Here is a 16,435-nt window from a genome sequence, read left to right as displayed (position 1 = left end):
TTTTATTTGAAGTTTCTATTTATTCTATGTGCAAGTTTTCTTCCATTTTTACTGTTAATACTTGAAGTAAAAACATTGAAAAATCTTTTGAAAAGAGCAAAATTGACAAACATTTTATCTTCAATTCATGTATCATAGAAGCATGTGTCGACATTCGATTCAAAAGCATCGTCATGGTCATTGCTAAAAAAAAAAAAAAAAGGGCTCGCTAAGTTGAAAACCCGAAAGGGCGGCTTAGGCAAAAGGAGCATCCCAGTGGATTGAAAACCCAAAAGGGCGGTCCAGGAAAAAGTTAGGGATTTCACAAAAAATTAATATACCAAAGAAAAAGCAATGATTATTCGAAGCATGAGTTTGCAAGAGTACCTCCGTTCAGTTCTGGAATGGCGACTTCGGCTAGTGGTTCGATTATTGGGTCGTATCACCATCATTGGGTTGATTATTGGGTTGTTCGCTCACCAGTGGTTTGATTTTTGGCTTTATCCTGCTAGTGTTTTGTTTAAAGGGCTCTACCCCAACAGTGGTTGACTCATCTCCAGTAAAGGGTATCCCCAATGAAGATTACTGAGTTGTTTGTACTATGATACCGGGCCATTTCCGTTCTGGTCCTGCCCAATCATCCCTCAATAATCTTGCCGTTATATTGTCATATGTGTCTCATACATGTTCATTCATTCATGCATACATAGCATGCATACCAATATCATTCATGCATTGTTGCATTTTTACCTAGTGTCTCATTTCAGTACATCTTGTAAAAGCGTCACCCCCAATACATTCGATTCAAGGGGCACGTCCCATCAAGCAGTCTTTGTCTCAATATATATTTCAGCTCCCTAGTACCTTACGTGAGCTATCCTTGTACCGAAAGCAGGTGACTTTCGTATGTTTGTCGTTATCTCAGTAAAGGTAACTGACAATATTTCTTTTCGTATGTTGGTCGTTATCTCAGTAAAGGTAACTGACAGTATTTGTTTTCGTATGTTGGTCGTTATCTCAGTAAAGGTAACTGACAGTATTCCTTTTCGTATGTTTGTCATTATCTCAGTAAAGGTAACTGACAGTATTTACTTTTCGTATGTTGGTCGTTATCTCAGTAAAGGTAACTGACAGTATTCCTTTTCGTATGTTTGTCATTATCTCAGTAAAGGTAACTGACAGTATTTACTTTCGTATGTTGGTCTTTATCTCAGTAAAAGTAACTGACGGTATTCCTTTTCGTATGTTTGTCATTATCTCAGTAAAGGTAACTGACAGTATTTACTTTCGTATGTTTGTCGTTATCTCAGTAAAAGTAACTGACAATATTTCTATTCGTATGTTGGTCATTACCCGTGTTGAGGTAATTGACAGTATTTCCTTCCGTACATCGATCTTTACCTGAGTAAAGGTAATTGACGGTATTTTCTTTTCGTATGTTGGTCTTTAACCCAGTAAAGGTAATAGACAATATTTCTTTCCGTATAATGGTAAATGGTTTTTCTCCCCAATAATATTTATCTGTATGTCCCCCAGTCAGTAGGTGTTCACTATCCTTGCATTTGTAAGTGCATCGTAAGCATTCATATTATTACAGTGATGAGCATGGCATTCTTAGTATTTCAATTGGTCAAAATTAGCGTATTTAATATTTAAGTCTCTTCGACCCATGGATTCCAAAATTGATATTTGTAAATCCCTGGGACGGAGAAACTTAAATAGGGGCATCTGTCATACCCTAAATTTTGACCAAGGATCCCACGAACGTGCGTGGTTTGACTCTGATCGATCTTAGTGAAAATTCGGCAGAGAGGTATTTTAAAATAACTAATATTTGTTCCGATTGCGGGCCCTCTCCTCACTTTTTTATTTATTAGTCTTTTAGTTTTATTTTTTAATTTTCCATCTTTTATTTTTGCCTTTCCTCCGTATTTTTATTCCGATTTACCTTTATCTTTTATTGTTATTACCTCCATTTTAAGGTCTTATCTTTTTTCTTTCTTTTTTTATGGTAATAAAATAATAAAGTGTCAATAGGTTAGAATTTTTTTTCCGAGGCCCATTCTTTCCTCTGCTCAAACACGCCACCATCAGTGGCAAAAGTTACTCAAGTCAGCTTATTCTTTCCAAATCAAGCTAAAAAACGTTTCAGCCTTTAACAGTCACTTAATCACCCATCAAGCCAATTCATGGTCCTTTGATCTATTTCCTTTTAAGAATTTGTATCAGCCTTTAAAAGAAAGAGGAGGAAATCAGAACAAAAACACGGACAATTTCCACAACCAAAAAAGCATCATCAAACCCTAGCCGCAAACCTGCATACAAAAACCTCCAGCCTCAAATAAACCAAGCTTCGCACTTAAACATCACCTTTTCTTTTGAATCCGTCTCGAATTCGAACCCACAACAACAAGAGTAATGGATCCGATCAAAGCGAAGGTTCAATCGCGCTGTTTCAACAAGTATCAGAACCGAGTTTGAAGAACAGAAGCGAATTCAAAGATTAGAGAGGAATCTTGAAGTTTTCCGTTGCGATCTAACTATCTCCGATCTAAACAGGTAACCGGTTGTTTCGTTGTTATTTTGTGAATCTGTGTATGGAACGAATTTCTTTTTGAAAAGGTAAAAAAAAATAGAAAAGTTTGAAACTGAATCTTCAAGTTTAGATCTAGGCTACTGTGTTGTTGTTTTGAAAATTTTGAGTTGATATTTGAGAAGTAGTGAAAAAAGGATTTTAGAATATGTAAAAAAAATTGAAAACAGAGAACTTTCGCATCTCCGGTGCGGCGGCGCCGCCCTGTTGGGCCGGCAAACCACCACACCGGAGCGGTGAAGCTCGCCGGAGAAGATGAATGTTCATCTTCCATGTTTTTTTTTTTCCAGAAAATATGTTAGAGAGAGGTGAGAGATTTTTTGTGAGAGAAAGAGAAGTGAAGAGAGTGAAATGATTTGAGAAAAATGAAGGAAAAACCGGACACACCACATATATACTACTCTGAACCGGTCCGGTTCTCCCAGAACTGGTCCAGGCTTGAACCGAACCGGTTTGAGCCCCCCTTTAGCCCAGTACGTGCCTTACACTCTGTAAGGACCCAATTCTTGTTTTTTTTAATTTCTGCACCTCCTGAATGCTGCTGCATCCCCCACCTTGTGATTGAACCTCATTTTTCTTATTTCTTTCATGCCTTTTATTTTTATTTTTATTTTTTAGCATCATAATCATTATTTTATACTCTCTCATGCATGTTTTATTTATTTATGTTAGGCTTAATGTAAATAACTTATTTTTCTTGTCATTTATTTTCCGCAGACTTTAGAATGTATCATAGGCTTTTATGTAATAGTCGTAGGTGCATGTGTGTGTGCGTGTGTGTATGCCTCTTTTTATGCTTTATAATTTAGGTTAAAGGTCTTTGTGGCGATCCAACGTCACCATGAAGTACCTACGTTTTTTTTTTATGCTCCGTTAGTTTAATTTTAGTTCAATATTCAAAAAAACCACAAAAACATTCAAATAACAAAAAACTTCAAAAATATTTTCTTAATAAAACTTGGTTTGTAATCCAAGTTGCTTTTTTCCTTTTATTTTCTTAATCAAATGCTTAATTGAATTAATATTCATACTAGACTTATTTTCTTGTAATTAAAATTTGACCAACCTCACCTTATTTTCTCTCATGCCTCGAGGCCTTTTTCCCTTCTAAAAACCCATTTTCAAAAATCTTAAAATCAACCTAACCCATCAAAAAGAAACTTTTTAGGTGAACTACATTGGTTTTGATCCCTTTTCTTTAAGGGTATGTAGGCATAGGATTTTTATCCTTCCAAATCAAATAAAAATAACCAAAAAACATACTCCTTCTCCCCCCATTCTTTCACTTAGACTTTTAGGTAATAATTTTCAAATAAGCAATGAATTTAGCACAAGATAATTTAGGTAAGAGGTTCCTACGGAATACCGTAGACGCTTAGGGTGCTAGCACCTTCCCTTCGCGTAAGGGTTTTTACTCATTTTTTCCCTTCCCACGAATAAAAATCGAGAGTTCAATGATTGACGATTCAAATCAATTAATGGTTTGGTATCCAAAAATCACGAGCACACAAGTGAATATATATTATGATTGAATGAACTTGATATATTGGTATGATTGATATTAATTATACATTTTTTCTGATGTTGGATTGGTTGTGATGAAGTTGTTGAATTACGAAGTCGTATGTCATATATATACATATGCATTAGTTGAGTTGTATGTAGATATACACAAGTGGAGTCGGTTGCATAAGCATAAAAGCGGGAGGGCTTCGGCCCTGGAACGCCTTGTCGTTCAAATCGGTGGAACACTTTGTTGTTCAAAGCGATGTTTAGAGGTGAGGACTTATGTCCTGAAAAAAATGCTTTAACCATTCGATTAGCGGTGAGGGCTCTGGCCCTGAATATGGTACCACATGCATAGTTGCATTTGTTGAGGAGTCTTAGAAGTGTCGTCATGTCATTGCATAAGTCGTTGTCGTTGGTTTGAATTGTCATGTTATTGATCATGTTGTTGATTATGAAATATATACATATATTGGATAATTGTAGTTGTCGTTGTTGATTGAGTTGTTGTTGTTGTTGATTAAGTTGTTGTCGTCGTTGTTGGTTGAATTAGCAAGTGTTACTAAAGTTAAAGAAGTAAGAACATTATTGTTGAATATATGTTGTTGTTTATATTATTATGATGTGATGATTATGTTGTGTTGTTTATATTATTATGAGAAGATGTTTATGATATGATGAATTATGTTGTTACGATGTTGTTTGTGATATTGATTACGATGTTATGATGACTTTTTATGGTGTTGAATATGAGGTTGTTAGGATGTTACATGATGATGATTATGTGATGTTATCTATGAGTTGTTAAATGTACTTGATGATGGTTATGTTAAGTTGATAAGTTGTCTTTTATTCATGAATTGCTAATAATGGAATGTTTGATGAATAATTATTATTATGAAATGATGATGTTACGTATAGTTGCTGAGTTGTCCTCTATTCATGAGTTGTTAATGAGGTGCTTGGTGGAGAATATTAATACGAATTAATGATGTTGTTATGTTGTATATGAACTATGAATATGATGTTGTTACATTATTTATGTCATTGATTATGAAGTTGTCATGTTGTATACGAATTATGAGTATGATGTTATATGATTATGATTAAGATGTTGATTATGATGTTAAATGATGTTGTTATGCTGTTGTTTATGATATCGAGTTATGACTGTTGATATGATGAGTACATGATATGGTTTAGAAGTCGTTAAAAGAGTTATTATTACTAATTGATGGAGTTTCAGTTGTTAGATGCATTTGACGAATTATATGCTTATTATTATTGTTTGTGAAATCTAACCCCTTCTGCTTGAAAATGTTGCCCTTCGTATGGGTAACTTGCAGGTAATAAAGATTAGTAGGAGTGGTGGCTCAAGTATCTTAGGGCTCTGATACGTAACGGTATATGAAATTCTTGCTATGTTTATCATTCCTTTATGTATCAATTTTGGAACATTTTGTTGAAGCTTTTATTGTCGTTGAATTAATTCCGCTGCAAAGTTTTAATTATTACGTTGTTGAAATTTGAAGGATAATTATTTAATTATTCCATTTTTGATTTTTAAGAAAAGAGGTGTAACATTCCGTTTAAGGTGTTTTACTCTGATTAATTTATGCAATTTTTATGTTGGGATAACGAGGTGTTACAATTCGTATCAGAGCAGGTCGGTCCGTCCGGCCAAGTAGTTGAGTCGTTTGTGTCGTGTGACAGTTAAATAATGTCGCTGTGTTTTTCTAATTAATGGTAATGTTTAATTATGTGATTATGTTTGACTGACTGACTTTAATATGATTTTTGTGTATTGTTGAAGTTTCTATTTGTTATACATAATTTAAGATATTTAAGCAATAACTGAATTTGTTTTCTTCTGTGCTTTGAATTTCGAGGACGAAATTCTTTAAGTTGGGGAGAGTTGTAACGCCATGATTGTTATTTAATTATTTTTAAATGATTTAAAGTCTTTCATATGATTTTAAAATGATTTAGGTTGATTTTGTGGTGTGGTGTATTTTATTAAATGGCTATTTTCATTATTTAATAGAAAATAAGTGGAGAAATAGAATTATTTTGGAGTTTGGGGATTTAAATTAGAATTAATAGAATTAAGAGGAGTTAAGAATATTTTGGAGGTTACAATAGGTTGGAAAAAGAAAAAAAATATAGAAATTGAGAGTCAGAAACAGTTTCACGTACAAACAGAGGTTTTGGGAGAAAACAAGAGAAAGCTAGGAGAAGAGCCAAAGGGGGAGAATCTCATTGTGTAAGAGTTTGTTCATCAAAACTAAGGTAAGGGTGAGGCTAACATTCAGTAATCATAGTGTATAAATTCTGAATTTGTGATTTAACATGTTGTTGTTCTTAGGTTGGATAATTGGGATTAGGTTTTGATTATTGATTTTTGAATTGAAAAGTGTAAAAACATCGAAATTGTGTTAAGAATTGATGTTCAGGTTGTGGAATAATCATAGGTTAAGTTTCCTATCAAATTTGGGGTTTGGGTGGATGAAAATTTGGGTTTTGGGGTAAAAAATGATTTAAACCCGTGAAAATTATGCAGAAACAATAACTGTTCGCTTAAGCGAGTCGGAAGCGAGCTGTAAGCGAACAGCTACTGTAAGTAGTTCGCTTAATCGAAGCATCGTTCGCTTAAGCGAAATGTCTTTTGACAGCATTTCTTATTTCGCATTCTTATGTCTTTTTCTCACGTTTCTGTTTTGAATTGGACTTTGGTGTAAACACGAAAGTTTTAGATAATTTTGTTAGCTTTCCAATGGCTTTGGTTTGACTTGAAAATGATTTTTAATGTTTGAGTTATGATGGAAATACTCCAGGTAGGTCTTAGTGAAATCTTATGAAAATTCCGCACAACCATTTCTAAGTTAATCCAAAACTTATGGGATAGTTCCAAGGCTCAAATCTAGAAGTAATATGAGTTCAATTAAGGTGTTTAAGAGTATTTAACCCATGTTGTGAGATGACCCTTGGGACAGGAATGGAGGTTGATTATAGTACTGTTGATGTTTATCTTAAGGTGATGTATTTTCCTTTTGACTTGGAAAGTGGGCAAATCATATATCAAGATGTGAAATTATGTAAAGGTGATGATATTGGTGAATCCATATACATTGTTTATTATGATACGGTGGGTGAATATATATGTTGTTGTGAATGTGTTGATGAATCTTGCTATTAAGAGTCGTTGTGTCATAGTTGACTAAGAGGTGGAGTATGTCATAATTAATTATGTACATTTGTTGTTGTCGTTGCTGTTGTCGAGTTGTATGTAAATGTTCATAGTTGACTAGGGGATCCTTTTGAGTATTTCTAAATGTTCCTTTCAACTTGTAAGACCATTATATATACCCTGAATCCTACTAAACACATTGTTAATCGAGTTAGTATAGTTTAATGAATTTCGGATTGAAGTGAGTATGAAACCAAGTGAATATATATTATGATTGAATGAACTTGATGTATTGGTATGATTGATATTAATTATACATTTTTCTGATGTTGGATTGGTTGTAATGAAGTTGTTGAATTATGAAGTCGTATGTCATATATATACATATGCATTACTTGAGTTGTATGTAGATATACACAAGTGCAGTCGGTTGCACAAGCATAAAAGCGGGAGGGCTTCGGCCCTGGAACGCCTTGTCGTTCAAAGCGGTGGAACACTTTATTGTTCAAAGCGGTGTTCAGTGATGAGGACTTATGTCCTGAAAAGAATGCTTTAACCATTCGATTAGCGGTGAGGGCTCCGGCCCTGAATATGGTACCACATGCATAGTTGCATTTGTTGAGGAGTCTTAGAAGTGTCGTCATGTCATTGCATGAGTCGTTGTCGTTGGTTTGAATTGCCATGTTATTGATGATGTTGTTGATTATGAAATATATACATATATTGGATAATTGTAGTTGTCATTGTTCTTGAGAGAGTTGTTGCTGTTGTGGTTGTCGTTGTTGGTTGAGTTGTTGTTGTTGTTGTTGATTAAGTTGTTGTCGTCGTTGTTGGTTGAATTAGCAAGTGTTACTAAAGTTAAAGAAGTAAGAACATTATTGTTGAATATATGTTGCTGTTTATATTATTATGTTGTGATGATTATGTTGTGTTGTTTATATGAGTTGTTAAATGTACTTGATGATGGTTATGTTAAGTTGATAAGTTGTCTTTTATTCATGAATTGCTAATAATGGAATGTTTGATGAATAATTATTATTATGAAATGATGATGTTACGTATAGTTGCTGAGTTGTCCTCTATTCATGAGTTGTTAATGAGGTGCTTGGTGGAGAATGTTAATACGAATTAATGATGTTGTTATGTTGTATATGAACTATGAATATGATGTTGTTACATTGTTTATGTCATTCATTATGAAGTTGTCATGTTGTATACGAATTATGAGTATGATGTTATATGATTATGATTAAGATGTTGATTATGATGTTAAATGATGCTGTTATGATGTTGTTTATGATATCGAGTTATGACTGTTGATATGATGAGTACATGATATGGTTTAGGAGTCGTTAAAAGAATTATTATTACTAATTGATGGAGTTTAAGTTGTTAGATGCATTTGATGAATTATATGTTTATTATTATTGTTTGTGAAATCTCACCCCTTCTGCTTGAAAATGTTGCCCTTCGTATGGGTAACTTGCAGGTAATAAAGATTAGTAGGAGTGGTGGCTCAAGTGTCTTAGGACTCTGATACGTAACGGGATAGGAAATTGTTGCTATGTTTATCATTCCTTTATGTATCAATTTTGGAACATGTTGTTGAAGTTTTTATTGTCATTGAATTAATTCCGCTGGAAAGTTTTAATTATTACGTTGTTGAAATTTGAAGGATAATTATTTAATTATTCCATTTGTGATATTTAAGAAAAGAGGTGTAACATTCCGTTTAAGATGTTTTACTATTAATTTATGAAATTTTTATGTTGGGAAAACGGGGTGTTACAGGAAGAAAGGTAATTACTTGTGATTTACTTGAAGCAAATTGGATAATTTTCGTGCAAATGAAGGTTTGGGTGAATTTGATATGTTTTTGAACTTTCTTGAATGTGTTTTTGTTAACCAAAAACTGCAGTTTATGCGTTCTTTAGATGCGGTTCTCAACGGCAGTTAACTGCCACTGGTACCACTACCAGCGGATGTTAACTGCCGGCGTATCATTGAGCGGGTGTTAACTGCCGCTAGGGGTATTTTGGTGTATTTTACTTGCGTCAATAGGAAGTTTTCTATATCAAAAAAGCAATTCTCTAAATTTGTCAAGCAAATCATGGATCGTAAAAATTGGATATAAGAAAAATTAATTATGTTATTAACAATTCATATGGGTGTGTTGGACGAAAAATGTAAATGACTTTATAAATGTAAAACTGTATTAAAATAAAATTTCAAATTTTAAAAAAATTAAGAGTATTGATGTAGATGATAAGATTTCAAAAAATAAGGATATTATCATAGATGATACTATTTTCTATCACTATTATAATCAAATAATTGTTTATTAAGTTAGTTGAATAAATGTTGTATATTAAATGCAATATTGTTTATAAACATTAGTCGTTAAATGGCAAATATTGTTGAAGCTTTTTAATCTTTTTACATAAGAATCTAAAACTATTTCTAAGGGAGGGGGGGTAAGCTATACTAGTGTCTCCTGCTGATAGAACATAGCAGTAACTTCACTGTTGGTGGGGAGACATAGGTGAAACAAGGGCCTCTGGGAAGCAAAAGACCATGATGGTCAAACTCACGTCCAGGCAGACCACCCTCATACATCGACTGACCCCTTCCCTATTGACCGATCATACGACCCCTGATGGATTTCCAAAGAGGCCTCTTTCTATGAAAGGCCAACGATGAAAACACATCGTTGTAGAAGAGGAGAAAAGGAGAAGAGAAGGAGAGGGTGGGAGAGGTTTGTGTGAGAAATGGTGGGGGAGATGGATGGTATTTATAGGAAGGTAGGGTTGAAAACCATTAATGGTAGTCAAAAAATGTGTAAAAACACATTTTATAAAGCTGACTACCGCCCAAAACGTTTTCTTTGTGGTGCATACCACCGCCCAAAACTTTTGGTGCTGTATAGAATATATAATCCGGATTACACATGGATTCTGGATTTACGTATTCCGGAAAAATACGATAATGGGGTGGACCAAAAGGAAACTTGGGTCTTTGTGTATGATGAGGGTTGTTTCGGATTTTAGAATCTGAATGGCTTCAACATTGGATTCTTCTGGATGGCCCACATTGCACCGACAATTTTTGTGCTCCACAACGCCCAAATGCCTCTATAAATAGGGGTCCCTATTTTCATTACAAGTAAAGTACACTAGAAAAAAAAATCATCGAATTCCCTGGGCTTTGATCCGAACACCAAGCTAGCGGCAGTCTACTACAACGGTGGAACATCACCCCATCTGTTTAGGATTTGCAACGATATCATCCTCTCCCGGCTAAAGGATGAGCTGGATCAAATCAACCGCAGAGACACGAGGAGGGTGGTCGGTGTTAAATATCGATGTCCATTTTCCGACTCAGCCGGATCGCTTTGCTTCAACCAGATGAAACTCACAAACGACGACGACGTCAGAACCATGTTCTCTGTCTTTGGTCAGCACAATACTAGAGGACCGATCGAGTTGGACGCTTCATAGGTTAGATCTGCTGAACAAATTCTGAAAAGTTTGCACTGGCCCAGGAACTACGAAGAGATCAGGGCTCTGCGGGAGGGACTAGAGGAGGAAGTAGTTAGTTTAGATGATCCGTGATAATGTGCTATGTTTTAATTAATCGCGTGTTTTATGTTGTTTTAATTGCGTGTTTGTTATGTGTTGTTGAATTAAGTTGCGCATTACGTTTTGAATAATATATATATTATTTAAACTTTCATTATGTTTTAATTTACATCAAAAATGTTCATCTAATCGATAAAATAACCAAAGATATGCTTTTCGGATTATAAAATAACCAAAAATGTTCATCCAATGACCTCTATAAATACACCCTCTCTGGTTTTCAGCTACAATACCAGCAAAATACACAAACATACCAAAGAAAACCATGCAAATTTTTGTCATTAAGCTGAGGATCTTTCTCACGCGGTCGTAAATAGATTGTTCTCTATTTGACTGCGTGATGAAGATCTTCAGCATGCTGTCAAAAATACGAACAAACACACAAAAGAGACCATGAACATTTTTGTCATTGTGCTGATGATCTTTGTCATGCTGCCGCAAAATAGATTGATCTCTATGTGACAGATAGATTTCTCTCTATGTGCCAGCATGGTGAAGATCCTCAGCATGCTTTCAAAAATATATAGATACTCCTTGTTGCCTCCTTGATAGATAGATAACTCAAAAATATCAAGAGGTTGCTATGAGTTAGATCTTGATGCCTGCCAGATGAACATGTCATTTGAAACACCTTGCCTTTCTTCATTATGTTGCAGATCTAACTCCAAAGAACAGGTTCTTATGAACTCGATAATGTCGGCCTGCCGATCGTAACATGTCAGTTGGCAGGCCGGCAAGATCGAGTTCAAAAGCTCCTCTTCGAACACCTTCCCAAAAGATTCATCATTTATGTTATTATGGTTTTTTTTTAACTGTTTATTTGTCTTATGTTGCTTCTATTTATATTATGTATCTTTGATATATTTTTTCCAAGGCATTCGCAACAAAAACGATCTAAATAAAGGGTCTGGTGCAGCTCGGACTTTATAATTCGGAATAACTTCATGCATTCCAGATTATAAAATCCGGAAACCCTCAGTAACATTAAAGGTTAGGTCGGTTAGTGGAGTTTGAATGCATTTTTTGACGGTTTTGAATGTGGAACACGTTTTATTTGACTGTAATTAAGACATATGACTTATTTAAGGCTATAAAAAGGCTTGGATCTTCAACATTTTCCTTCATTCTTCTTCACCTCCTTTCTTTCATTTCTTCAAAAAAAAAATTTAGTTTTTTAGGTAGCTTTTAGGAGTGTTTGTGGTGTAATGGTCATTGTTGACCGCTCATACGACCCCTGCAATTGCATTGCAGCTTATGCGGGGGTCGTATAACGGTCAACAGAGACCCTTAACATCAAAGCAAAACACAAAATTTCATAGTGTATGCGTCCGGATTTTAATTTCCGGTAACTCTAACAATCTGGTTCGAAAAATGAAATCCAGACCAAGGAAATTATAGGAAATTTTGGAGGGCGTGCGAGAAGGCAGCAGGGTGGGAAAAGTAATACTCAAATTGTTTTTCATGTAATTAGGTCGAGAAGCTTGTTTTTCATGTAATTAGGCCCATAAGCTCCAAGAACGCAACCTTTAATTTTTGGGAAAAAACTTCAAAGTTTGATAGCTCAAAAATAATGATCTTAATTACAACACAACAGCCCAATGTCCCCACCTAGTGTTTTTCTGATTTATTTTTGTTAAATCTAATGATTAAATGGTTCTACTACTATGTTTATGGCATCTATGTACGCTGTACCTTTTAACCTGAACAAAACCTGTTATAATAGGTCATTTGGGTGGTGTAAGTTGAACCAATCTAACTGGTGGTGCAAGCTAAATGCCACCTTAAAAAAAACTATCCCTTTCAACATTTTAGGACTGAATTTTTCATTCCAAAAATACTCTTAATTTTCAATACAAATAACACATGTAACAAATAGATAAGAATAAATTTAAATATTAAAACAAATGTAACAAACACGATATGAATATATTTTTTTGGGCTTAATTGCACTTTTGCCCCCTATCTTTTGCTAATTGTACGATTTTGCACCCCCTCTTTTTTTTTGAGCGATTTTGCACCCCATCTTTTGGCAATTGTGTTTTATTCAAAATCATCATTAAAATAGAAGAAAATGGGCTAAAGATAGGGTGCAAAATCGCTCAAAAAAAGAAGAGGGAGGTGCAAAATCGCACAATTAGCAAAAAGATAGGGGGCAAAAGTGCAATTGAACACAAAGATGGGGTGCAAAATCAGAAAGGGGGCAAAAAGATGGGGTGCAAAATCGCTTAAAGAAAAAAAAAAAAAAAGGGTGCAAAATCGCACAATTAGCAAAAGATAGGGGGAAAAAGTGCAATTGAGCCTATTTCTTTTCTTTATCATTTAAAAAGTGTAACAAACTAAATGCTTATATTTATACTTACTTTTTCATCATTCTAATTATACGCTTAAACCACTTTTTCTATAATAAAATTGTTGTTAATATCATTAAAAAAAGAATTTAGATTATTTTTGTTTGTTATATTGTTTATTGTCGGTGTTGTTGAAATAGATAATCATGGTTAGTTTGAATTTTTATAACTTGAAAACAACAAACATTTATATTTTTTTTAAAGTTTTAATCAAAATCAAAATTTAATAAAAAAAAAAAACACGTTAGAGCAATAAAAAGAGTGGAAAGACAGACACATAAGTGCCGTCTTTTCGCTAGTATATATATATATATATATATATATATATATAAAAAAAAAAGAGTAAAGTGCATATGAGCACTTCTCATACTTAATTATTAATGTGATAAAAACAAAACAAGAAATTGTGATTCTGCTCCTCCACTTTTACAGTTTATTTGGCCACTTGCTATCACTTTCACCGAGTTTCCTCTTCCATCACTTTTGGGCAAAAAAAAAAAGTGTGGATGTCTATTTCAGCCAACTGTTCACACTACTTACAATTATCATTGATTGGGATACCCTTCTCTAGCAAGTGGGAACGTGTAGGAAGACAACTGTGAGCCATATACCATAACATAGACCGAATTCTAGGTGCGGGACTTGCTGCTTCCATAATGCATTCCAATTACGAGAAGTAGTGACAGAAGATGGGGAAATTTCTTCTTGCAATGACATGCATAACCTGTAGGCTTATTTGACAGTGTTGTTTCACAGAGTGATCCCATACGCGAGTATCATGAAAGTTACACGCATGGAGGGGCAGATATTTAATGGCCGAAGCAGCTGCGACTAAAAATAAATTGTTGACAACATTGCTATTCCAAGAGCACAAATCTGAATTCAATAAGTAGATTGGGAACCATCGCCAATCTTCCATCTATTGGACAATGGCTTCAAGGGATGCCACCGTTTTTGGCTGCGCTCTTGAAGCGGTGAAGTGGGTCGTGAACTCGTCGCAGAGGACACCCCAAGAGTCGATGGAGTTTCTCCGTATGTTCTTGAACCAGGTTACGGTTCCCTGTCGTAAGGTAGTGACGAAGAGCTTGCACTTGAAAGCGCCTTGCACCGACTGGTAGGTAATAACTGCCTCGATGTTCTCGATGTGCTCGTTTGGATCTGTTGTTCCGCGAGGGATAGGAGCTTCCCGGATGCGCCGTGTGAACGGACCATAAGCAAATACACAAAACTCAAGGCCCAAACTTTCCATCTTGGATCTATACACAGAAGTCACTGGAAAATCTCGACATATCGAGCGCCGAAATTTCGTTGGTAAATAGAAATAAGTTCTCGAGCCTTATAGAAAGAATACCCAATTATCTTATTTTGTCAAACAATTTGATTGCTGAAGACATATCTAACATAACACTAAATTGTTTCTGCTTAAGTTTAGATCACAATAATTTCACAGGAGGACTCCCAAACATAGTTGGATCAGCAATTGAGAAAATAATTGATTTGTCTTACAATTCCTTCTCAGGATCAATTCCACATAGTTGGAAGAACTTGAAAGAACTGATAGTCTTGAACCTGTGGAGTAATAGGCTATCTGGTGAAGTTCAAGATCACCTCTCTGAATGGAAACAGTTGCAGATCTTGAATTTGGGAGAAAATGAATTTTCTGGAAACATACCATTCATGATGTCACAAAACCTAGAAGTAGTCATATTGAGAGCTAACCAATTTGAAGGGAATATTTCACCACAACTATTTAATCTCTCTAATTTGTTTCACTTGGACCTTGCACATAACAAACTTTCAGGATCTTTGCCAAACTGTGTCTACAACTTGACTCAAATGGATACTCATTACTTGAATTCATGGTATGATAACATCGTTGATTTGTTTACCAAAGGTCAAGATTATGTGTTTGATGTCAATCCATATAGGCGAACTATTGACCTTTCAGCCAATCACTTGACTGGAGAAGTGCTATTGGAATTGTTTCAGCTTGTTCAAGTTCAAACATTAAACTTATCTCATAATAGTTTCGTTGGAACAATTCCAAAGACGATTAGAGGCATGAACAATATGGAATCTCTCGATCTCTCTAGTAATAAGTTTTGTGGTGAAATTCCTCAGAGCATGTCTCTGTTACACTTTATGGGTTATTTGAATTTATCTTACAACAGTTTTGAAGGAAAAATTCCAATTGGAACTCAACTTCAAAGTTTTAATGCATCGAGTTGCATTGGGAATCCTAAACTATGCGGAGATCCTCTCAATAATTGTACCACAAAAGAAGAAAATCCTAAAACTGCAAAGCCATCTACAAAGAATGAAGATTATGCTTCTATAAGAGAATCAATGTATCTTGGCATGGGAGTTGGATTTGCAGTAGGTTTCTGGGGGATTTGTGGTTCTTTGTTTCTTATTAGGAAATGGAGGCATGCATACTTTTGGTTTATATATGGAGTAGGTGACAAGCTCTATGTTACTTTGATGATAAAGTTAAATAGCTTTCGCAGATATTGAGCTCCTGCCATTAGTGAAACCTACGTCAAGTTTTATTAATCAAACCATAGAGTATTTGTTTCATTAATTCTAATCAAAACTTACATCCATTTCATTTGTTTCATATTTTATCAGGTGATTATGCATGTCACAGTTTGTGCATTGTTATCCAAATCGTGGATAGAGTTTCCCAAATTGAGCCAATATTTTGATATCAACAATTATTAATTGTATGAGATGAGATCTTATGTGATTGTAACACTGTTGCTTCTGAATTCATGTTTCACTTGTTGTAAGTTGTTCTTTGGGATTGTCCACACCTCATGTATCTCTCTACATATTAGTTTATGCAGATGGTTTAAGAATAAGAGTTTGTGTAGAAACTTTGCTGCTTCCAATATGCTTTGGACATTTTCTCTAATCATATGTAGCGTTTGTATAAAAACTTTGCTCCCTTCCTTCAGCTCTAAATTATGCTCTAATACTAGCATATATCAAGCTATGGTTTTTATCTTATTCAAAGTTCAAATTTTGAGAATATCTCATATCAAATTGACGGGAACAATACAGAACACAATTGAAGGCATGATAAATCAGAATCTATCTTGAAACAAAAGCTTTTCTTTTGACTACTATCCTCAATAAGTCTCACAATTACTTTATAATAAAAAAATGTAATTCACTTTTCAGA

The 16,435-nt window shown here is 34.6% G+C and overlaps 1 protein-coding gene across 1 annotated transcript; it reads left to right on the top strand.

Moving 5' to 3' along the window:
* The first annotated feature begins 14,180 nt into the window (after nucleotides 1-14,180).
* On the top strand, nucleotides 14,181-15,765 carry LOC25490635 (receptor-like protein EIX2). The gene is made up of 2 exons (XM_024778795.1): nucleotides 14,181-14,283; nucleotides 14,702-15,765. The coding sequence occupies exons 1-2, from the start codon at nucleotides 14,181-14,183 to the stop codon at nucleotides 15,763-15,765; spliced, it is 1,167 nt and encodes a 388-aa protein (XP_024634563.1).
* Nucleotides 15,766-16,435: the final 670 nt, after the last annotated feature.

Source organism: Medicago truncatula, chromosome 3, assembly GCF_003473485.1.
Source record: "Medicago truncatula cultivar Jemalong A17 chromosome 3, MtrunA17r5.0-ANR, whole genome shotgun sequence".
Taxonomy (NCBI): domain Eukaryota; kingdom Viridiplantae; phylum Streptophyta; class Magnoliopsida; order Fabales; family Fabaceae; genus Medicago; species Medicago truncatula.
Note: the sequence above shows the minus strand (reverse complement) of the source record. Positions and strands in the feature narration are given on the sequence as shown.

Coding starts and splice junctions, on each gene's coding strand:
- LOC25490635 (XM_024778795.1), top strand. CDS start 14,181: ATGGCTTCAAGGGATGCCACCGTTTTTGGCTGCGCTCTTGAAGCGGTG. Junction 14,284..14,701: donor AGAGTCGATGGAGTTTCTCC/GTATGTTCTTGA, acceptor ATAATTTCACAG/GAGGACTCCCAAACATAGTT.